This window comes from Colobus angolensis, unplaced genomic scaffold (genome assembly GCF_000951035.1).
Source record: "Colobus angolensis palliatus isolate OR3802 unplaced genomic scaffold, Cang.pa_1.0 Scaffold114, whole genome shotgun sequence".
In the NCBI taxonomy this organism is placed as follows: domain Eukaryota; kingdom Metazoa; phylum Chordata; class Mammalia; order Primates; family Cercopithecidae; genus Colobus; species Colobus angolensis.
The window spans coordinates 1,403,576-1,428,040 of record NW_012112475.1 but is presented as its reverse complement, the minus strand read 5'-3'; the positions used below and the strand labels follow the sequence as shown (position 1 = coordinate 1,428,040).

The 24,465-nt window shown below is 50.0% G+C and overlaps 1 protein-coding gene across 1 annotated transcript in view; it reads left to right on the top strand.

Annotated features, from left to right (window-relative positions):
• The first annotated feature begins 3,017 nt into the window (after positions 1 to 3,017).
• The window catches only part of BPIFB1 (BPI fold containing family B, member 1), a 36,190-nt gene continuing 14,742 nt past the window's right edge, over positions 3,018 to 24,465 (top strand). Inside the window, exons 1-6 of the mRNA XM_011960591.1 lie at positions 3,018 to 3,190; positions 14,718 to 14,873; positions 17,422 to 17,563; positions 18,536 to 18,643; positions 19,600 to 19,749; positions 20,553 to 20,634. Coding sequence (XP_011815981.1) covers positions 3,091 to 3,190; positions 14,718 to 14,873; positions 17,422 to 17,563; positions 18,536 to 18,643; positions 19,600 to 19,749; positions 20,553 to 20,634 — 738 coding nt within the window. The 5' untranslated portion in view covers positions 3,018 to 3,090. The remainder of the gene's footprint in view (positions 3,191 to 14,717; positions 14,874 to 17,421; positions 17,564 to 18,535; positions 18,644 to 19,599; positions 19,750 to 20,552; positions 20,635 to 24,465) is intronic.

Genomic DNA, 24,465 nt, shown 5'->3' with positions numbered 1-24,465 from the left:
AAGATCATTGCAGGCTACGATGAGAACTGCAAAGGCCATAAAGTGGGGAGAAGTAAGAGAGAAAGATTGTAGGGCTGGAGGCAGGGAGTGCAGGAAGAAAATGTAAGATCCAGCAGACCCCTGATGGATGAGAAGATCCAGGGTGCATTCCATTGTCAACACAACTATTCCTTAGAGAAAGCCTCTTTGTCTCTCTGACCCTCAGTTTCCGCATCTCTGTTTCAGGGATAACATCTCTTCCTCATGGGTTGTGATGGGGATTAAATGAAGGTGTTGATGTGCTTCACAGAGGGCCCAGCACACATGAGCATGCAGTGAACATCAGCAGTCATCACAGTTGCCACTGCTGCCACTGTCCATGCTGTTAAATCCATTGCAAGCTGGAGATGCGAGCATAGATCTGATGGTTGCCTTCCTCATGGAGTTTACAGTCCAGAGGCTGAGACAGTTATAGAAGAAAGTGGTCACATCTGCAGGAGAACTTGCTGGAAAGTGGCACTAAGGAGGGAATGACTTGAGCGAGATATCCAGGAAGACTTCCTGTAGGAGGTGACACCTAAGCTCAGACTAAAAATAAATAAATAAATAACTGGTACATCACCAGATGCACAAGGGCAGGAGCACATCCTAAACTGAAAAACCAGCCCATGTAAAAGCAGAGAAAAATGAACTGACCTGATGCATGCAGGAAAAAAATCACTGGAGTCAATGTAGTAGGAGAATTAAATGGGAGAAGGTGAGGCTGGAGAGAGAAGGGCCGGACAGTGGAGAGCCTGAATATGAGGCTTTCAGCTGGACTTTCTCCTAAGAGCCGTAGGAAGCCAGCAGACTGAAAAAGATTCACACCACCAAGCGTTGGTGATGGAGTGAAGCAACCAGAGCTCCCAGACACTACAGGTGGGAGTGTAAAGTGGTGCAGCCACTTTGGGGGAAGTTCTGGAAGTTTCTTACAAAACGAATCATACACCTATCCTAGGAGCCAGCAATCCCACTTCAAGAGAAATGAAAACATATATTCACAAAAAGACTTGTACAAGACTGTTCATAGAAACTGGATTCAAAATAGCCCCAAACTGGAAACAACCCAAGTATGCATCAACAGGAATGAAAATGACTAAACACATTGTGGTATATTCACACAACATGTATCTAGAAAAAGGCATAAACTGCCAGAGCTGCAACAATGTAAATGAAAATCAAAATCATTGTGCTGGGTGAAAGAAGGCAGACATAAAAGAGTACATATTGTATATTCCACTTATATGGAATTTTTTTTTTTTTTTGAGACGGAGTCTGGCTCTGTTACCCAGGCTGGAGTGCAGTGGCCAGATCTCAGCTCACTGCAAGCTCCGCCTCCCGGGTTTACACCATTCTCCTGCCTCAGCCTCCCGAGTAGCTGGGACTACAGGCGCCCACCACCTCGCCCGGTTAGTTTTTTGTATTTTTTAGTAGAGACGGGGTTTCACAGTGTTAGCCAGGATGGTCTCGATCTCCTGACCTCGTGATCCGCCCGTCTCGGCCTCCCAAAGTGCTGGGATTACAGGCTTGAGCCACCGCGCCCAGCCTATATGGTATCTTAGACAAAACTAATTCATAATGGGAAAAAAAAAAAAGAGAACGTCACCCTTGCTATGGGGGAAGAGTGGGGATTGGCTGGGAAGGGGTGAAGAGAACTTTCTGGGTCGATGGGGAAATTCCGAATCTTGAATTTAGAGGGTTTAGGTTACACAGGTGCATGCATCTGTCAAAACTCTGCAAATGGACACTTACGATCTGTGCTTTTTGTTGCATATTGAGATATTTTCCTTTGTAGTTCTTAATGACTCCAGAGAGATCTCTGGCTAAAGATTGGTGCCGCCTGTGTCGGCAATGTTGGCAATCTCTTCAACAGTTACGTGCCCACTGTGCTTAATGTGTTTCTGCTTTTCTCTGTCTCCGAACAGTCCTTTGACGGCTTTGATGATCAAGGCAGAGGCAGAAGGTACCGCTTCAGTCTGGGCCTGTCTGTCCCAAATGATCAGTTTCTCTGTAATCCTTAAACCCTTCCTGACACCAATTGCCTTGGTGATATCATCACCAACCATTTTTTAGGAGACAGACCCAGGGTGCCCATCTTGGTGGCCAGGGCAGATGTGACACAACTTTCCCACCAGTGCACATCAGGTACAAGACTTTGATTTCCTTGGGGTTGAACTTGGGCCATGTGAAGAACGTGGCTGTTGTCACTTGAACCCAGATTCTGAGTGATCAAAGAAAGTTGCCTCTTGGTCTCCTCTGAGCAGAAACCCCAACTGTAAACAAATGTTGAACTTTAGGCTGAAGTACCTAGAAGGGAGGGTACAGACGTCTACAACTTACTTTGAAATGCATCAAATAAGATGGACAAATGGATAGCTATTTAAAGAAGTAAGTAAAATGTTAATGGTAGAATTTAGATGTTGGATATAGCGTTCTCTGTAAAACTAACTTTTCTCTATGTTTGAAAATTTTCATTGTAAACTATTGGAGGGAGGAAAGATGGCGCTGGCTACAGTGATGGAAAATGAATTTGAGGGGCCCACATGAGATTCAGGGAAGCCAGTGAGGAGACTGCGGCGATTTTCCCAGGCAAAAAATGAGGAGGCCTGGGGGGAGGCCAGGGCAGTGGGGTAGAGGGAGGGCCAGGGACATCTTTTGTTGGGAGACTCAGGAGATGAGGGACACGGCGAGAAATGAGTGGAGACAGATCAGAAGTCAGGCCCAGCCTACAAGGAAACCCAGGAGTGGCCTCTCTCAGCAGCAGCAGATACCGAAAGTACAGAAAGGTGAGCAGGGCTGGGGAAGGCAGCGGTCCCAAATGCCCCCTTCCAGCGCTAAGGAAAATAGCAGAAGAGATCTGTGATGCTCCCACCTTTCAGTGGGCGTCCTTGCTCACCCACTCCACAGGGCTGAGCTCCTAAGTGCCTCTTTCTCCCCTCCTGGGAGACTTGCTGATTAAGTGAGTAAATGTTAGCACAGGAATCTAACTTCTGTGCATGACTTTAAGGGAGGTGCCCTGTGGTTGCCCCATGCTTCCCTCCTGGCCACCAGGAATTAGGACAAGCAAAGAACATGACATTCACAGTCCAGGGAGGTCACACAATTCGGAAAAGGTACAAAGAGTTTGGAGAACTCGCTTCATTTGGTTTGGGAGCCTCCGCTGGTGGACACGGTAAGAGATCTTAATCTGACTCACACACTCAAAAAGAGAGCAAAGGCCTTTCTCGATGCATCCTAGAGAGTTTGGTTGAGGGTTGCCTAGAAGTATGGGCTGCCTACCACGCCATTGGTGGTGGTGAGAAAATGATTCACCTTCCTACTCTCTCTCAGTTGTTCTGAAGATATCACAGAGAAAGGCTCGGCACAGTGCTGCCATGTTTTCAACGCCTCTCCAACCACTCGCTACCCTCCCCTTTAGAAAGAAAGCAGGCAACATTTGCTAGCCAGAGTTCAACAACATGTTTCCACTTGTTTTCGTTGTGACTTTGGAAAGGGCATTTCACCTCTGTGAACAACATCACTTACCATAAACAGTCAGTGATGATGGGACTATAGTGACGATAATAAGGGCGACAAGTTTAATGAGTACTTATCACGTGCGGAGTGCTCTTGGGAGTAAAAGAGAACCTGGCACGTGGTAAATAATCATTAAGCTTAATCGCCACCCTTATTATGGTCACTATAGTGATGTCATCAGTAGCTATTCATGGCAAGTGATGTTGTTTTTTTCACTTTGGGTAGCATACAGTTTTCTGTTAGAAATAGATCAAATTGGCTGGGCACAGTGGCTCACACCTGTAATCCCAGCACTTTGGGAGGCCGAGGAAGGCAGATCACCTGAGGTCAGGAGTTGGAGACCAGCCTGATCAACATGGAGAAACCCCGTTTCTACTAAAAATACAAAATTAGCCAGGTGTGTTGGCACATGCCTCTAATCCCAGCTACTCGGAAGGCTGAGGCAGGAGAATCGCTTGAACCTGGGAGGCGGAGTTTATGGTGAGCCAAGATTATACCACTGCACTCTAGCCTAGGCAACAAGAGCGAAACTCCATATCAAAAAAAAAAAAAGCGAGAGAGGGAGAGAGAAAGAAAAAGAAAGAAAAAAGAAATAGATCAAATTTATTTGAGTTTTCAAAAGTGATTTCATTTGCCAAGATGTGTGCTGAGTCCATAACAACGCAGACATTGGCAGATACAGAGAAGCTAAAGGTGGTTGTCAGGAGTAGGTGAGGACAGTATATAAATGACAGGTGCTTGGGAGACGCTGGCCGAAGATGAAGAGCATGGGCTTTGCAGTCAGATACACCCGAGTTTACATCCTGGCTTTTTGTCACAGTAGCTCTGTGACCTTGAGCAAGTTACCAGACCTTACTGCACCTCCATTTCCTTCTCTGTGCCGTAAGGGATAACAGTGAACCTGCAGGCCTGAGGCTCAGCTAGGCCAGTAGTGAGAACTCCGAAATGGGAGGACCATTGGCCGGGCACGGTGGCTCATGCCTGTAATCCCAGCACTTTGGGATGCTGAGGCGGGTGGATCACTTGAGACCAGGAATTCGAGACCAGACTTCCCAACATGGTGAAACCCCATCTCTATTAAAAATATAAAAATTAGCTGGGCGTCATGGCACACGCCTGTAATCTCAGCTACTCAGGAGGCTGAGGCAGGAGAATCACTTGAACCTGGGAAGCAGAGGTTGCAGTGAGCTGAGATCACACCACTGCACTCCAACCTGGGCAACAGAGCAAAATTCTGTCTCAAAAAAAAAAAAAGAAGAAAAGAAAAGAAAAAGAAAAAAGAAATAGTAGGGCTATTTATGTTCTATATTTCATAAAGCTCCCTTCCTTTCATACATTGTTGGCCCCAAAAACTGTGTTCCAAAGTCACATGTGTGGAAGATGAAAAGAGGGAGTGTCACATGGTGTATGTGGGAAGTGGGGGGCAGGGCTCCAGCCTCCCTGGCCCTGCCCTGGGCTGCTAGTGGAAACTGTCTCGCCCTCTTGACCTGGAGAGACTGCAGATGGGGTGGGTGTGGGGGCTGCCCCAAGAATCCATCTCCAAGGATGGCCATCTGAGGGGAGATGAGGCTAAACCTCCGAGCACCCCAAACTGAGGCTCCCAACTTGAGGGACTCAGCTGCCCCCAGAGGCCTGGTCCAGTGATTCCCCATCTCCCAGGGACCCCTATATCCCAGGGACCTGCCCATTTCCCAAGCCCCCCACTCACATAGCCACACTGTTTTCAAGGACAGGTAGCCACTGCTATGGGAGAGTTCTCACAACAGCTGAACTTTGTAAGCCACACCTTCCTGTCTTCCTTTATCTAGTTACAGCTGGATAATACGACACAATATCAATCAGAGCAACTGCAATACCAGTCATAGAAATCCCAGTGTCAAGAGCTGCTTCTGCGGTTCCCAGCTCCGCTTTAAGTGAGCGCACTGTGAGTCCAAGTGAGCGCACTGTGAGTCCAGGCTCCTGTTCCCGGCAGCACCGCTGCTGTGAAGGCAAAGTGAGATAACACCATGCTCAGAGCAGGGCCTGGAAAGAGGACCTGCTCATCTGATTGGGTGGTTTCCATGTCAAGGCCAGGCACAGCATGGGCTGACAGCTGGGGCCCAGAGCCCCTTTTGCCAGGCCCAGACTACAGGCACAGAGAGGTGAGGATATTTGCCTTAGGCCACACAGTAAGGGCGGGTCACCTCGTTGTGTGTCCCGGTGCGCTCTCCACAGGACCCATAGCTCCCTCCTGAGCTTCGGAAAGCACCCAAGAGATGGGCAGAGAGAGGAGAGAGAGAGGGGGTGAGAGAGACAGGACAGGGACAGGCCGGGGACAAGGGAAGGAGAGACAGAAAGAGAAGGGGATGGTAAGAGCAAGACAAAGACCTCTGGGAAAGCCGGATAGTGAAGACAGCAGGCTACCCCAGGCTGAGGATCTGAGCACACTGTCCCCTGCCTGGCGGGGAGGCTCCATGCAGCCCGCAGCATTCTGGGAGCCACTGAGGGCCTCAGGACCCCAGCCCTGCTTGTGCTCCATTCCCATCCCAATCCCATCTCACCTCCAGCCGCCGGTTCTGGTTCCTGATGAGAACATCCCCAGCCCACCTTCCCTGCCACTCACCCCACTCCCTTCCCCTTCACGCGACTCAGACAAGCTCCCAGACACCTTTCCAACACCCACCCTCCTTCCTTTGCCCCTGCAAGGCCCCCACTCTGGAATGCCTTCCCCTCCTAACACATCCCTATCCCTTAAGCCCAGATCAAATGTCTCCTCTTCCAGGAAGCCTTCTCTGAATGATTCCCCAGGGAAGCATTGTGATGCCATTGCTGATAACAGCAACCAAAGCCCAGTCATGCCAGTCCCAGAACAACCAGGAAAGAAAGAAAGAAATCATTTTTCCCCTCCCCAGTAAGGCAGGGTATCCCCTTCTGGGCCCCACCAAGCTGCCAACAACTGTCACACACGAGGTGGGTGCCAGCCTCCCTCTCTCTCAGCGCTGACCACGCCACCTGTGTGTTTGCCACTATTCTACTGTTTGACATACTTGACCTGTGCTGACCTTACTAAGTGCAGCCTGTCTGCACCCTGGCATTTGGATTGCTTGTCTGGCCCTAATAACAATCCCTGTGTCACCTCTATCCTGGTGCTTTGCACACTTGGCCAAGGCTCATGGCTGTGAAAGCAGCACATCAGCCTACCTGGGTTCCTGTTCCTAGAGCTCTGAGCCTACACACTTTCTGCCCACAGGGATGAAAATCCCAGCACTCAGCATGCTGCCTGCATCCGCCTCTGTTGGGTCACCCGGCACACCTTCATCAACTGGACTGTGAGCCCCACAAGGGCAGAGATCTGGTCTTTGCCTCCCGCCCCTCGCCACCCCGGGAGCTAGGACAGCTTCTCGCTTAGCCAGGGTTCATTTGCACTGAATTTGATCTATTCCTGTCCCACAAAAGAGGGATTATGTTGTGAGGTTCCAGTAATGATTTCTTTATTTCTTTCCTGGTGGTTCCGGGACCGGCATGACTGGGCTTTTGTTGCTGCTATCAGTATTGGCATCGCAGTAATTCCTCAGAGTCCCAGGCTGGTGGGGCCTGTGGGTCGGGCATTGGGAAAGGAATGAGGTTTCCTCCACTCCCTTGTGCTATGCCCAACCTTTATTGACTCATTTTCAAGCCATTTAGTGGGGTTGTTTACATATCCAATACATGTATTTACTGTAAACATTTTTTTTAATTCTGAAAAATACCAAGAGGATGGTGAAAGTCACCTGTGATCACACCACCAAGAAACATGCACTGTTGATGCATTTCCTTCCAGTATTTTTTTCTAGGAAAAAAAAAACAATTTTTGTTAAAAAACAGAAGAAACGGTTTCCCTTTTCCCTTACTTCCACTGATTTGTCTACGTCATTTTGTGATGGCTGCCTGGTGGCCCACTGTTTATTTAATAAATCCTATCACTGGACGTTAAGGCGGGTCCCAATTCCAGGTGATGCTGCAGTGAGCATCCTCACAGTTCTCTGTGCTCAAACCACTAGCCAGTTCCCTTGGCAGAACCTCCACTGACCCTGGGTCAATGGGGATGATCTTCCTAACAACATATTTGACCTCAGAAACAGCCCAGTCCTCACTGCATAAGAACTGAGCCCCCTCCGCTGTAAGCAAAGGTCATCACAACCAGCCTGGCCACAGCATCATGGAGCCCAACATCTTTATTCTACAGCTGGGGAGACTGAGGCCCAGAGAGAACCGACTTATCCAAAATCATCCCAAAGGTAGTGACAAACTCCATGTAATCTAGGGATTTTCTCACCGCTCCATTATTTTTAATATTTTGCAAGAAAATCCATAATCTCTAACAAGGATGCTGGGGGGATGTAGCAAGGATGAAGCATCTGTGTCTGCTCACGGCCAACATTGTTAATCAATCACCACACTGTCTTCTGCTGAGCCCAGACCCTTGAGAGCTTCAAGAGCCGTCACCAGGCAGCTGAAATTGGCACAAGAGAAAATTCTTCTACCATGCTGGTGGAGCATTTTTGGTGCCAACAACTGAGGACCTCAGTTTCTTCAGGAGTGGCTTGAATTCTTGCTTTCCTTGTTTCTTTCAAGCCAGTGACAGTTGGCAAGTCCTCTGATTTCCATCTGTCCGCGTCATCAGAAACCCTCTCTGGTTTTCCGCATGACTGCAGTCTTCCCAGGAGAGCTTGGCCCTCATTCCGGGTGGAGATGGTCGGGCAGGCTGGGCCAGTGTGCAGAGCGTGGGCTCTCACTTCAGACAGAAACGGGTCCCAATCCTGGCCCTCTGCTTTATGGTTGTGGACCTTAGGCAAGTCAATTCCCTTCTCCAAGACCTACTTCATCTGGAAAATGGGAGGATAAAACCCCTATTCTCTCCTCTCTTGGCCTCAGTTTGGTGATCTGTGGAATGGAGATGATCTTTTCCACTCTGCCATCTTGCTGCATCTGAGCACCCAGCTTTGATTTAACATCAAATTATCTCACCACCTCTAACCGAGGCTTCTGTGGATCGGCTTAGTGGGAAAGGGAAGAGGAGGTGTGTGTTCTCTCCCTGCACCTCCCTCTCCTTCCTGTGCTCGCTCTCTCTCTCTCTCCCTGCCCCGGCCCCCGCCCCCATCCAGAAGGAAGAAAAGGGTCAGGAGAATTTTTTCCTTTCACAGATATTGTTGCCAAGTAGCTCCCAACTCTCTGGGGAGCCCAAAAACTGTTGACAGCCAAGTCTTGTCAGCACCTTCAAGGAGGTATTCTTACCTCCCTGTGGGGCTTCTTGAGCTGCACCTCCCACACCAGGGCAGAGCCCCTTCAATGTAACTGCCCAGCAGGCCACCCCAGCCACTCCCAGCCCCTGGTTGCCTAGCATCCTCTCCAGGTGGTGATACTAGGAAGGACTTCAAGCAGCCCTAGACTGAACTCGTCTTGCAGGATCCACACCTGGCCCTGAGAAAACAAACTCACACACACACACACACACACACACACACACACACACACACATGCGCTTTGACCCTGCCCAGAGGAAACAGATAGCAGTCATTTTTCACTTACAGAAGTCACTTTGCCCAACATGACTTCAGCTCATCAGAAGACACAACCCAGTCCATTGCAAGCCCCAACTCCAGGGGACACAACTCTCAAGCCCCCAAGTGGTCCTCAAAAGGGTCCCTCCTGCTAGGCCTGCAATGAGGCCCAAACACCTCCTGCCCTTCTCCCTGGGAGAGAAGGAGGGACCACAGCTGTCTTCCAAGAAATACTTCTGCGATCTTCCTGTCCCTTCTTGGCCCTTTTGTTTCCTTAACATGGGTCAGGGCCCCCTGCATGAGAGACCCAGGAGCTCTGCAACTGGTTTTCAGCCACTGCTTGAGCTGTGGCCCAGGCCCTCTCCTTGGTATACAGCATCTGGGAAATCATGGTGCCTAGAACAACACTCCAGTTTTCCAACCCAGTTCCAGTAAATGCTAGTAAGGACACCCTCAGTGTGCAGCAAAAAGAGCCCTGCCTTAGACAGGGTGGCCCCCTTGTCCCCCCCAAGGCGGCAACACTGAAGATGAGACTTGGTGAATAAGAAGAAGCCAGAATGAGAGCTGGAAGGAGAGCACTCCTGGGAGAAGGCCAGCACATGCACAGGCCCTGGGGTGGGAGTGAGAGGAGGGAGGGATGAAGTAGAGAGAGATGAGGACTGAAAGGTGCCCAGCAGCCAGACATGCTGGGAAGAGGACATCCGGGCCAGGTGGAGCAGCAGTCAGGCAGCTTTATGCAGATGTTGCCTTCTTTTTTGTGTGTGTGAGACAGAGTCTTGCTCTGTCACTCGGGCGGGAGTGCAGCGGCGCCATCTCGGCTCACTGCAACCTCGCCCTCCTGGGTTCGGTGATTCTCCTGCCTCAGCCTTCCGAGTAGCTGGGTCTACAGGCGCATGCCACCATGCCCATCTAATTTTTCTTTTTTAAATATTTTTAGTAGAGACGGGGTTTCACCATGTTGACCAGGCTGATCTCAAACTCCTGACCTCAGGTGATCCACCGGTATCGGCCTCCCAAAGTGCCAGGATTACAGGCATGGATTTACCACTTGCTGAATTCTCTGATGTTCCAAGCATTTCTCATGACCTTATGAGACACTCAGAATAGTCCCATTTTACAGTGGAGAAGAAGCAGCAATTTTCCCAAGGCTGATGGCTGTCAGTACAGGAGCAGGAATCTGAGCCGTGTCTGTCAGCCGCCACAGGCTTCCTCCTGCCCTCCTGCGCTTCTTCCCAGACAGGGCACGATTCAGTTTTCAGGGGGGTGAAGACGGTACTCCAGAAAGAGGACACGGCACAAGCAAAGACCTGGGAGCTGAAGAGAGGTGGAGCCAAGGCCAAGAGACCCCAGTAGCCTGAGGAGGGGCCACGCGGTACTGAGGGCAGGTGTGGGGTCTGGGGCCCATGGGCCTGCGGAGATGCTTGCTGTCCCAGCACGTGGCAGGAAGCAGGAGCTGATGTGGTCGCAGACCCTGGCACTGGGCCCCAGCACCCCACAGAGGGGCATTGTCCACGGGCAGTGGGCATGGCCAGCTGGGAAGCCAAGCAGGGGCATTTGCCTCTCTGGAGATGTGCCCAAGGGATTGGCAGGGTCCTCCCGGGAGCTCTCTCGAAACACTTCACCTTTAGGTATTCAGGGCTTTTGGTGTGTTTGCAAACATGGCCAGACAGCAAACACTCTTCACCTTGTTCTTCTTGTCAAAAAGCAGGAAGAGGCCGGGCGCGGTGGCTCAAGCCTGTAATCCCAGCACTTTGGGAGGCCGAGACGGGCGGATCATGAGGTCAGGAGATCGAGACCATCCTGGCTAACACGGTGAAACCCCGTCTCTACTAAAAATACAAAAAAACTAGCCGGGCGAGGTGGTAGGCACCTGTAGTCCCAGCTACTCGGGAGGCTGAGGCAGGAGAATGGCATAAACCCAGGAGGCGGAGCTTGCAGTGAGCTGAGATCTGGCCACTGCACTCCAGCCTGGGCGACAGAGCGAGACTCCGCCTCAAAAAAAAAAAAAAAAGCAGGAAGAGGAGACCAACCAGGGCCTGGCTGCATACTTTGTGACCTCAGGACACTTGCTTTCCCTGTCTTGTCCACTACAGATGGAGACAGGATTCAACAATGGCCATCCTAGCTCTAAACCACAATTCCATGCTTCTAGACCAAAACCAGGTAGCAAGGATAATTCCCCAGATGACATCAAGAACCATGCTGGTGTCGCCACCACCTCCAGTGCTAAGTTGAAGTCTCTGTGGAAGGATAGTGTGGCCACGAAGAGGGTCCGGTCTGGACTAGATGATCGGGCTCAGGTCCCAAAGCTGGAATCCCCGGTCATGTGACCTTGAGCAAGTCAGTCGCCTCTCCCAGCCTCAGGTGCCCTCTGTAACATTAAAGCTGCTGACGTCCACCTCTGGGTGACTGTGCAGGCTGCATGAGCCAAGGTCTGGGCCCAGGTGGTGGATGACAGGGTCCTGCTGGGCTCCGACATTTGTCCTTTGGGTTCATGGTCATCCCTCCTTATTCTTTTGGTCCACAGGTGCTCACGGAGGTTCCTAAAGATGCAGACAAAGTAGAGCAATTCCAATTGCTGTGGAATGAATGAATGAAATGAAAGCCCATGCTAAGCACTGTGTAGGCATTCACTTCAGCTCATGTTCTTAGCAACCTATAAGGAGGAGCTACTATTATCCCCATGCTACAGATGAGGTCACTGGGGCCCAGAGAAGTGAAGTACCTTGCCCAAGGGCACACAGCAAAGCAGTGGCAAAAATAGGATTCAAATCTATTCTCCTGAGTGAATTAATGGATGGAAATGTGTATCCCTGATGCATTTAGGAGTAAGGGGTGGGTAAGGCTACTCCTTCCTTTTCCCAATTTGATTATCTGGACTAAACAATTGTTGTAATCCCTCTACAAAGGCTCATCCTATTATAAGCAATAATAATATTAACCACAATGGCCACTCACATTTACAGAGTGCTTATTCTGCTATATGCACTGTGCTTCTCTCAGCCTGGACCTTCCTTTCTCCAAACCTCAGGAAGCTGGAGTCCCAAGGCTGCCTCCGGGCGGGGCTGTGGTTCACCAGAAGCCACAAATATTTACCTTGGAGACCTTGGCCCGGTCTGAGGCCTCTGCCCAAAGACAAAGCCTGTGCTGGGGTGTGCAGGATATAAGGTTGGACTTCCAGACCCAACTCCTGAGAGAGGAGAGGAGCGGGCCGAGGACTCCAGCGTGCCCAGGTAAAAGTAGGGGAGGGGTTGAAAGCCGAAGTTGCCAGGAAGGTTCTGAGCTAGAGATACCTGTTGGGGTCAGGTCAGGAGCACAGGGGAGGCTCGCCCTCAGTGAAGGGCCCTCGGTGAGTCAGGATCTGCTTAGGGTCAGGGCCAGGTGTAGAGAGATGCCCAGCTCCCTCGCCCAGAGGACCAAAGGGCAGTGACGAAGGGATGGGGCTGGCTGAGTCTTTTCCTGACCTCGTCCTAGTGACATACACCCACTCTACACATACCTGTTGCTCTGTGCCCAGTTGTGCTGCAGTGGTGCTAGGACAAAAGACGCATGAGACGCAGACTCTGTCCCTCAAAGAACTCCCAGTGTAGGACAATGTGGTGCCCAAGGAAGACCCAGCGACATGGGAGTGGAGGACGGTCAAAGAAGGGTTCCTGGAAGAGGTGATGTGTTGGTTGCAAAGCCGAGTAGAAGGTGATTGGGCAAAGGAAGAGAGTGAGATATTCCACGAAGGGGAACTCGCAGAAGCAAAGGCCGGGAGAGCGGGTGCCATGTGACAGGGCGTGTGTGGTGCCTGGATCTGGGGGAGGAGAGGCTTTTCCACAGGAGGGAAACGGGGATGCTACCGTCCTCGTGGGTCCCTGGGTTCCTCTGATCCAAAGAGGCCTAAGCAGTGTGTACAGATAGTGCAGGACAGACAGAGTCAAGGTATTTGCGAGAAAAATATGGAGTGGGGCCACAGGGGCGCCTGGATGCGGGGGTTCAGCTCTGTCTTCTGGCTTTGGCTGCAAGATTTCTCCTTCTGACTCCAACATTAGTAATAATACCTGTCATAATCATCGTGGAAGCTACCATTTACTGAACACTTGGCCATGCCAGGCCACAAATAGATTGTCTCATTTAATATTCCCAAAAAGCCTGTGACAGAAGTACTGTAATTATTCCCCATTTTACAGAAAGGGTAAGTCACTTGTTGAAGATCACAGAGCAAGTGTTAGAGGCCGGCCTCCAACTAGGGTTCATATGGCTGCCAAGCCAATAATATTTTCCTCTCCACCCTCAGGCCTCCTAACACTAACCTTTTCAGCTTAGCAGGCTCAGATTTCCAATTCTTTCGGGACTTCCAGAGGCTGTGTATTTATTCAGCAGCCATTTATTAAGCACCTGCTCTATGACAAATATTATACTGGATGCCAGGGGCACAGCAGGGAGCAGGCAGACCCAGCCCTCCCTCCCAGAGCTCACAGCTTGGTCAGGGAGGCAGAAGCTGAATCATTATTGCAAGGGTCTCAGAAGAGCTCACACTGCTCCAGGGCACAGGAGACACATGTCATCCGGATGCCACATTTGTCTTTGGCAACGAGAAACCCACATGCTAAACCAAGCGAGGGCCTCATATCTCTGCAGTGTCTCCCCTCCCTCCAAGCAGACAGTCCACAGGGGCAGGCGCTTCCATGGGGGGCTGGCAGGCAGAGCCAGGGTGCGAGCTGGAGAACTTGGGACTAGGTTACAGGTGTTGATGCCCCACCCCTGTGGAGGGAGGGGACAGAGCAGCCAAGGGGCCAGAATACCCCCAAGCTCCTCTCCCTGGTATGAGCCACATGGCCCTTTCTCTCTCTCTCTCTGTCTCTCTCTCTCTGACTTTCTTTCCCTGGCTCGAAGAAGCCATCCAGTCCCTCTCCAACCCCCTTAGTACTGCAGATTAAGCAAACAGCTTTTTCACAACTTTGAGTCCTACCTGGCTCCTCATTTCCTTCCTACCACCAACCTTCATGTCCTGGGCCCCAGGACAACATTTCTCCAAGTGTGGTCCAGGGCCCCTGTCTGCAGGACAGGGGAAGCTTTATAGGGAAAGTGAAAAATCTTGGCAGGGTTTTAAAGGATGAATAGGAGTTCATCAGGGAGATATGGGAGGAGGAAAGCATTCCAGGAAGCAAGGAACAGCAAGAGCAAAGGCACAGACGCAGGAGAGAACAGAGTATGTTCTGAGACCTTCCAACTGCTTGGAACTTGCTAGAACAAGGGGAGAGAAAGCAGGAGGTGAGGTCAGCGGAGGGTGAAGCATAAAGGGTTTTAAGTGTCAGACTGAGGTGTGGCGGACACAGGAAGCAGTTCTTTGTTCGGAGTACTGTTGCTGGATTTTCTGTAAGAAAATGGCTAATACATTCCAAGTGCTTACCATGTGAAGGACACTGTGCTAAATGCTTTCCAGATATTAACTCATTTAATCCCTCAACTCTGTGAAGTTGGGGTCATTATCCCCATTTTTCCGATAAGAAAACTGAGGCACAAAGAGGTTATGTTGATTGCCTAAGGCCACACAACTAGCCCAGGCAGTTAAACACTGCACTAAACAGCCTCTCCTGGACACCGTGCCCCAGGTCACTGGGCATCATGGGCCTGCCCTTGGCCTCTCTGCCTCAGGGTCCTCTGTGCTCACCCCAGGTCTGGCATCCAGCACTTGCTGCTCTCTGACACCTGGGAAGATGGCCGGCCCGTGGACCTTCACCCTTCTCTGTGGTTTGCTGGCAACCACCTTGATTCAAGCCACCCTCAGCCCCACTGCAGTTCTCACCCTCGGACCAAAAGTCATCAAAGAAAGTAAGTTTTGTCCCTTCGGACCTGGCTGCCATAACACAAGGGGGTAGGTGGGGCCGCTTCCCAAAGGAGGGAAAGAGTTCCTCATCATGGGGGATGTGCAAGGCGTGGCTGAGGTCCCAGGACGTGGGTGAACATGAGTGGTGAGTTGTAAAGGTCTGGAGAGTCTGTGATCTCAAGAATCCACGATTCCAAGAACCCCTTCTTAAATTCCACAATCCCAAAACCCTGAGTTTCCACAGCCTGCAGAAAGGGAATGCGGCCACTGTGTGCAGTGATGCAGCTGCCTCTCCCACTGCCCTCGCCTGAAATCTCATCGTCAGAGCACCCCCTCTTAGTTAGACCCAGTGTGCTCCTCCTCCCCAGAGCAGAGACCCTTGACTGCAAGTGTGGCAGCCTGGGTCCCAGGCACAGTGTATCACTCTCCAGCTCTGGGGCACTGGACCAGTCCCTGAGTCTCAGCTTCCTCCTCGGGACACAAATAAGAGGGCCTTCCTCACTGGGTCATTGGAATTGACTAGAGCTTTATGAATGCTATGGCCATGCTTCTCAACCTCAGCACTTCTGACGTTGTGGGCCAAACAACTATTTATGATGGGGGTGTCCTGGTCACTTTAGGATGTTTAACAGCATCCCTAACCCAACTGTGACAACCAAAAAGGTCTCCAGACATTGACAAATGTCTCTTAGGGGACAAAATCATCCCAGTGGAGAACCACTGCTCTAAAGTCTCACCTGTCACCTGTCAGCTCTGGAGGCCACCTGAGCACTTAGAGGCCCAGACCCCTGGATTCAGGGGGACTAGAGGCCTGGGTCATGGCCAGAGGGGCAGAGGCAGGGGCAGGTCCTGTGGGACCAACAGGCTCTGTAACCAGAAGATGGATTCCCAAGTAAGGACAGGAAGCAGAGAGCTCTGAGAGGTTGGAGGGAGGCAGAGGTGGCCTGGATCCACACCGTGAAGCTCAAGCGTGTGGAATTTCAGCCAGAAAGAACTTAGAGAGGAACAACCATGCTTTAGGCTCTCCTAAAAGGAGTTGTGTACAAGTGGTTGGTTTTGAAGGTGATCCCGGAAACGCCTACAGGAGTGTGGGGAGGCAAGGCAGGGAAGGGAAGGCATCCCATGAGGGTGTGCATGTCCAAGCCAGTTACCACTGTGGTGACTGGAGCTCAGTCCTGCCTAGCAACTGCATCTGTTAGGGCCAATCATGAGACAGAAACCACACAGTAATCCCAACAGGTAAGTTTAATGTAAAGAAGTATTACCAGGGAGGTAATGGGGAATTGGCTAAGAGGGAAAAGAGAGCTCTAAAGGATAACCTAGGGATGGAGGGGGTAGCCAAGGACAGAGCAAGCTCAGAGGTAGACAGTCCTCCCCAGCCCTCATTGTAGAGGGTGTGGTTAAAGTCCACTGTGTGGTGGAGAAGTTTGCTGCCTTGTCCCAGGCCAGAGCTGTCCACAGTTGGCAAACTGAGGCTAGTGGGTGGAGAACTATCTGCCAGGGAGCCGATAAAATTCTCTGGGAAGCTGCCCCTGGAGGAAGGGGAATGCTGTTAACTCACAGGGAAGCTATCTCTGGGGAACCGCCTAGAAGCTAGCCAGGGTGCCTGCAGAAGTCACTCAGCAAAAGCCACTGGGCAGTGACACCATAGGAACCTGGCAAGAGGAGCATACCAGGGCCATGAAGGGAATCCCCTTCCTCCCCCATTCCCCTCCAGAGTCTCCACCGAAAGGGCTTAACACTGTGCCAAATGGCAAAAAAGAAATACTCACAGGGCCCAGTTCCATTATCACAGAGCAGGCAAAGTGGGTGGATTTGCAGCTAAGAGGCTATAACATAGGAGCTCTGAAACACAAGGAGGGACACACATCTGAGCCATCCTGCCTGAGGGGTGTGGGAGCTGAGGTATTAATACACCAGCTCTCACCAATCACTGGCTGAAGTCTGCTCCTGGAGCATCAGCAATCCAGCACTTCTGACCTGCTCTGCACAGGAGCCAGATGGGCTCCAGCTGCTCACAAAAAGTTGGCTGGGACAAGAATCCAGGGCTCCTGACCCCCTATGCCTCTGTCCTGGCTCCTCCTTCCTCTGCTCAGCATGTGAGCCTTTTTGGACCACATATCCATAGGATATGGATGCCAGACAATTGTTAACAAGTGTGCTTTGGCAGCAAAACAGCCCCAAATGGGGTTTTGAGGGTTCCCTGCCTCTTGGCCCTAGAAGTGCTTGCAACTGGCTAAGGGGATGAGTGCAGGTCCAGGTGCTGGGTGTAGTGGCCAACAATCCCCACAGAGGCTGGCAATGCTCAGCGGTGTGAATGGTCCCAGCCTCACTCCTGATGTGAAAATGACCCATCTGGGCTACTGTCCTCAAGGCTACATCTACACAGTGGGGACTGACAGGCTGGTCCTGACCTCTACCATAGTAGAGATGGCTACACCCTCGCCTTACCTCAGGCAGCCTCGAGTGATACCCCTTCCCAGCCTGGAGCCTCCACCAAGCCTTCCTTCTTGCCCCTCCTCCTGAGCCCTAATCCCTAGGGTCTGCCTCCAGAGCTGACACAGGAGCTGAAGGACCACAACGCCACCAGCATCCTGCAGCAGCTGCCGCTGCTTGGTGCCATACGGGAACAGCCAGCCGGAGGCATCCCTGTGCTGGGCAGCCTGGTGAACACCGTCCTGAAGTACATCATCTGGTGAGTGAAGCGGGACCACACCAGGAGCTAGCCCCTTTCTGCCTGGGACACACTCTGCATGCTCAGTCAACCAGTCTGCAAGCATTGGCCAGTGTCAGATCACAAAGAATAGATCAAACAAAGCCCCTCCTTCAAAAAGCTCCCAGAATAGTTAATAAGAACCATAAGACAGTGACGCAGGAACCCTATTGCAACAACCCCAGAGCAAAGCCGGGGACAGTGGCTCAAGCCTATAATCCCAGCACTTTGGGAGGCCAAGGAGGGCAGATCACCTGGGGTTATGAGTTCGAGACCAGCCAGGCCAATGTGGCAAAACCCCATCTCTACTAAAAATACAAAAATTAGCCGGACATGGTGGCAGAAGCCTGTAATCCTAGCTACTCAGGAGGTTGAGGCAGAACAATAGCTTGAACCTGGGAAGTGGAAGTTGCAGTGAGTCAAGATGGCACCGTTGCACTCCAGCCTGGGCGACAAGAGTGAGACTCTGTCTCAAAAAAGACCCAGAGCAAGGTTGTCTGGGGTGGCACAGGGAAGGGATGAGGTGATGTTTCTCACTGGAGGTGACAGTTGAGCTGATGACTCAACACTCACCAGGAGACAAGAAGCAAATGGCATCCAGGTAGAGGAATCAGCCTGGGCAAAGGCATGGAGAAGTGACAGTCGGTCAGAATGGCTAGAGCTCAAACCTCAAGGCTAGAAGTAAGGGATCAGCAGGGTCAGGTCACAGAGGGTCTTATGAGTCAGCTCAAGGAGCTGGGAGTCACCACCTAGAAAAGAAGGCACCACGATAGCATTGTGAGCAGGACTGGAGGGGAGGGATGGAGGCAAGACCATCTGGAGAGGAGTCAGTGGGCAGGACTAGGGTCTCGCTGCTGTCTAGGCACCCCAGGAAGACAGGAAAGATAGAGAGGGAGTGAGTTTGGGAACAATGAGTGGGAGGCATGATTCTGATCTCTCCTAAACCCCATCCAGGCTCAAGGTCACCACAGCTAACATCCTCCAGCTGCAGGTGAAGCCCTCGGCCAATGACCAGGAGCTGCTAGTCAAGATCCCCCTGGACATGGTGGCCGGATTCAACACGTGAGTGACCCTCCATCAAGTACAGTAGGCTTGATAGGCTCATCTGCTCGTTCCCCCTCCCCCACCATGCAGATGTCTGGAAAAGAGAGCTCCGAACAGAGAGAAGAGCAAGTGCAGAGGCCCTGTGGCAGCAATGTACTTGCCTTGCTCAAATAAAGGCAAAGACAGGGGAAAGAGAGAGGGGGCATGGTGGGAGATGAGGCCGGCAGGCAGCCGAGGCCAGATCATGCAAGGCCTCTTGGAAGAAGATACGGACTTGGCTTTTGCTCAGTAAGATGGGAGCCAGGGAGGATACTGAGCAGAGGAGGAATATGCTGTGCTTTAACATTTTTAAAGACTCCTGGCTGCTGTGGGGAAAAAAGACTTTCTAGGGGCAAGAGTGGAGACAGGAAGGCTATCCCAAAGCTACTGCAACAATTCAGGAAAGACAATGATGGCTTAGACCAGTGTTTGGGGCAGGGAGGTGCTGAGAAGTTGATTGGATTCTGGATATGTTTTGGAGGTAGGTGGGGACACCAGGATATCCCGGGAAACTGAATATGTGTGTGTATGCGAGGGGAGAGAGAGGGAAGTCAAGGATGACTCCAAGAGTTCTGCCTACACCCCTGGCACGATGGAGTGGGCAGTAACCAAGACAGGCAAGGCCATGAGAGGAGCAGGTCTGGGGAAGAGCCAGTCCAGTGTTGCATGCACTAAACTTGAGAAGCCCATGAGACATCGGAGTAGGGGGCTGGGGGTAAGTTTGGAAGTTGTCAGCAGATGAAAGAGGTTTCAACCAAAGAGGAATCTGAAAACTGAGCCTAGGACATGCTGGGGTGAAGCTGGGTGGAGATGAGGAGAAACCAGCAAAGGAGACTGAGGAAGGAGGTGAGGGCTGGAAGACAGAGATGGACGGCAGGGTTGCTCCAGCCCGAGCTTGCCTGGTGCTCACATGGTCAGGTGCCTCCACCCACCAGGCCCCTGGTCAAGACCATCGTGGAATTCCACATGGAGACTGAGGCCCAAGCCATCGTCCGCATGGACACCAGTGCAAGTGGCCCCACCCACCTGGTCCTCAGTGACTGTGCCACCAGCCATAAGAGCCTGCGCATCCAACTGCTGCATAAGTGAGTGTCGCTGACCGCCAGCTGGGCTCCCTTTCTGCCTGGAAGGAATGCCAGGCAGTGGATTTCCCCCATTTTACAAATGGAGAACACTGAGGCCTAGAGAAAGAAAGGGCTTATTCCCTCCTGATTCCTGATCTGGGGCTCCTTCCAGGGAATCTGTGATGCCAAGGGAAGTTCAGGACCTTAAGGTCGGAAGCAGCAATGGTGGGTTTCAGGCATGGCACCAGAAGGTGGGGCAAATCTTTGAAGGTGGAGGCCTAGAAGCCACTCCAAACACCCAGGGCAGGTGTAGGTGGAGCCAGGGGCAAAAACACAGTGACTGGGTCAGGCCAACGCATTCTCTTCATTTGCTCTCCGGGTGATGGTGGCCAAGTGGCCGCCCTGTGTCTCACTTTCCTCACCTGTAAAGTGCAGGTAATGACACCTTCCAGGCAGTGATGAGAAAACTGATCAGGCAACAGCCATCAAGCACTCAGAACAGTGCACGGGCATGGTGGTGCCCAAAAACATGGTGCCCCCCCTTCCCTTCTTAGCAGGAGGACAGCGAGCAATGCCAGCCCCAATCATCCCAGTGCCCAGTATAAAGTTCCAATGACAACACCCAGCCGCTGCTTTCTGATAACTCTTTCCTGCTGCCTACACCTGGCTCAGGGACTACTCCCAGCCCAGTCCCATTTTTAACACGTCCTGTGACCTTGGGCAGGTTCCTGCCTCACCTAGACTCAGCTTCCCCCTCTGTAAAATAGGGGAGGGGTGATCATCTCTCACCTTCCTAATGTCTCTTGTGCTCTCTTCCCTGAAAGGTTCTCCTTCCTGGTGAACGCCTTAGCTAAGGAGTTGATGAACCTCCTAGTGCCAGCCCTGCCGAATCTAGTGAAAAACCAGGTGAGTGGAATCAGGGCCTCTCTGGCCAGTGGACATTGCGCCCCCTGTGGGGCTTGGGTGGAACTGCAAGCTGGTGCTAATTGACGGGAGTCTTCTTGGGTGGGCTTTGCTGAAAGAATTATCTGGGACAGGATAGCAAAGAGTCATGGCGTGGGGTGGGCCATTGACCCAGGCAGACAGTTGAGGTCAAGGTCATGGGACTGCTAAAAGTCAGCCAGGAGCCCTTGAACAGTGACGTGCTGATAAATTTTTAATAATTGTCTCTGGAGGGGTTGTTGAGGGAAGGCAACCCTGATTTGTAGCTTTTATGGATTTCCCTGGTGGAAATACGCCCTTCGGGGCCAATTTTAGGCGACCAGTGTGATGTCACTGAACAGAGCTGGCAAAAGATGTACAACAGCACACAGACATATATTTCCACTAAACAGATACCTAAACATGACCTCAGAAGTAATAGATAGTAGTAAAATACAGCAAAATAATTAGGATGCAATGCATTTTAAGCTTTATTAAATTTGTTTTGACATAACTTATTTAATTGTAAGTTTATATATTTAATTTGTAACAATGTCTGGGCTTAGCACCCAGCTCAGAAATTTGTGGAAACTTAACAGTTGGTTCTCAAAAGCTAGTACGAGCTGGCTCTAGCATGGCACAGCCACACATCAATCTGGCTATGGTCTTCAGGGCCGCACCACCCACCAGGTCCTTTTGGATTTTTTTTCTGAGTCAGTAAACACAGGTGACCCTCACTTTAGTTGCCCCTATTTGTCACAGGTATACTAAAACTTTGTAAATTGAATTCATCCACATTGACCAGTGATTTCCACTGTAAATTCCAAGATGTGATCCTAACAATGGGCCACCCCATCTAGGGTCAAAACACCTTGTCAAATAGCTAATATTTCTTGTAATAAGACTTTTTTGTTTGAGTTTTGTTTTTGTTTGTTTGTTCTGAGACAGGCTCTTGCTCTGTTGCCCAGGCGGGAGTGCAGTGGAGCAATCTCAGCTCACTGCAACCTCCACCTCCTGGGTTCAAGCAATTCTCATGCCTCAGCCTCCCAAGTGGTTGGGATTACAGACGAGCACCACCAGGCATGGCTAATTTTTATATTTTTAGTAGAGACAGCGTTTTCGCCATGTTGGCCAGGCTGGTTTCAAACTCCTGACCTCAGGTGATCCACCTGCCTCAGCCTCCCAAAGTGCTGGGATTATAGGCATGAGCCATAGTGCCTGGTGTCTTTTTTCTTTGAAAAGATGATGTAATAACTGAAAAAATTTGGGGGAAAAATATCCATAATCCTTTTACTTTCATCCAGGAGCACTTTGATCTTTTGCAGATTGCCTTCCCACCTCCATCCACATGCACTAGTATTTTTAAGAGGCTGCTCTTGGTGTCAGCCTTTAAATCAGATCTATGTTTCGAAGTCATTATACAATACTTGTAATTATCAAATAGGTACATTGTATTTAATAATTTACAAAAAAATTCCAGGAAATCCTTTTTAAAATAATGTGATTTTATTAAGAGTACTTTAAAATGACAGTAGCCATATTTAAAACAGTGTTTTAGGTCAGGGCCAGAGGCTCACGCCTGTCATCTCAGCACTTTGGGAGGTCGAGGCAGGAGGATCACTTGAGCCCAGAAATTTGAGACTTGCCTGGAAAACATAGAGAAACCCCATCTCTACAAAAAATAAAACATTAGAATAGCTGGACATGACGGTGTGTCCCTGTGGTCCCAGCTACTCGGGGGGCTGAGGCAGGAGGATCGCTTGAGCCTAGGAAGTTGAGGCTGCAGTGAGTCACAATTGTGCCACTGCACTCCAGCCTGGGCAACACAGCAAGACCCTGTCTCAAAAACTAAATAAATAAATAACACAATGCTTTATACAAACAATGTGATTTTATTAAGAGTACTTTAAAAAAATGGAGATTTTTATTTTTCTCCAAATTGGTTTCCATGTCCTTACCTTCAATAAAAATACAGTAAATCATTTAATCTCCACTTTGTGAAATATACATCAACTGTACAATATACAATTACGCTTGTTTCTCTATTAAGCTGGAGTTATGATTTTCAACTTCTGCTTCTGCACTACCAAAGCTTAAGAGTAGCATGTATAGTCAAAGGAAGATCCATTATTTTATTTTATTTTATTTTATTTTATTTTTTTTTTTTTTTTTTTTTTTTTTGAGACAGAGTCTCGCTCTGTCGCCCGGGCTGGAGTGCAGTGGCCGGATCTCAGCTCACTGCAAGCTCCGCCTCCCGGGTTTACGCCATTCTCCTGCCTCAGCCTCCCGAGTAGCTGGGACTACAGGCGCCAGCCACCTCGCCCGGCTAGCTTTTTTTGTATTTTTTTTTAGTAGAGACGGGGTTTCACCGTGTTAGCCAGGATGGTCTCGAACTCCTGACCTCGTGATCCACCCATCTCGGCCTCCCAAAGTGCTGGGATTACAGGCTTGAGCCACCACGCCCGGCCAAGATCCATTATTTTAATAGTCGAAATATCTACATATTAGAGAGGCCAGGGAAAAATAGGTGAATAATCAAAAGCTAAATAAAGCTCAAATAAGATCTTAAAAGGTTAATTTCAGAAGCAATGTTGATTCAGCCCAATTCAAGCTACCTTTCTCCAGTACTTTTCTGGAAGAGAATGGGGAGAGACAGAGAGAGAAGAGATAAGAAGGGAGGAAGTCAATATAATGAATTAATGAATTGTGTGATATAATGAATATAATGAACAATGAATATAATGAATTGTGTGATATCAAAGTGCAAGACAATGGCTTGTTAGAGTTAGAATGCTGAGACTCTGACTTGTTAGCAAAAGTACATATCCAGGGAATTTTTTAAAGGGTGTCCAAAAGTGAAAATTTTCATAAAATTGGAATTTTCTTATGTAAGAAAGTTTTTTTCCTTCGAATAATGTTATTTATCTGTTTTAAGGTGGGAATTTCATAAAGTAGGACCCAGCCGTAAATTTTCTTCCCAGCCTCCAGCAAAATCATATTTTATCTGGCTTCACACTTTAATAGTTAAAAATATATTTTCCACTAGAAAAGATGACAAAAACTTGGAATTATACAATGCTCCTTGCGCAGTATCTGTCTTTAATGCTGAAAGGCTCAGCAGGAAGAACAGAGTGAGAAAGCCGGCATCCCGTTCATCATCAGCAAATCCACTGCACTCACTGGATTTGATATGATGGTCTTAGGAATATTTTATCTGGCATGAAGAGAAAAGGCACAGTACGTTTAAGAGGTGAACGTCTGGTAGAAGCTCATTTAGAAAATGTTGAGACCAGACGCAGTGGCTCACATCTGTAATCCCAGCACTTTGGGAGGCCAAGGCCAGTAGATCAACTGAGATCAGGAATTTGAGACCAGCCTGACCAACATGGAGAAACCCCATTTCTACCAAAAATACAAAAATTAGCTGGGCACGGTGGCGCGTGCCTGTAATTCCAACTACTTGGGAGACTGAGGCAGAAGAATCACTTGAACCCAGGAGGCAGAGGTTGCAGTGAGCTGAGATAACGCCACTGCACTCCAGCCTGGGCAACAGAGAGAAACTCTATCTCAAAAAATAATAATAGTAATTAAAAATAAATAAATAAAATGGGGATGATGTAATGACTTGCTTTATATAATTGTGAGTATTCCATAAGACGCATGAAAAAAATCTGGCTAGGCTGGTCCCGGTGGCTCACTCCTGTAATCCCAGCACTTTGGGAGGCCAAGGCAGGAGGATCACCTGAGATCAGGAGCTCGAGACCAGCCTGGCCAACATGGTGAAACCCCATCTCTACTAAAAATACAAAAATTAGG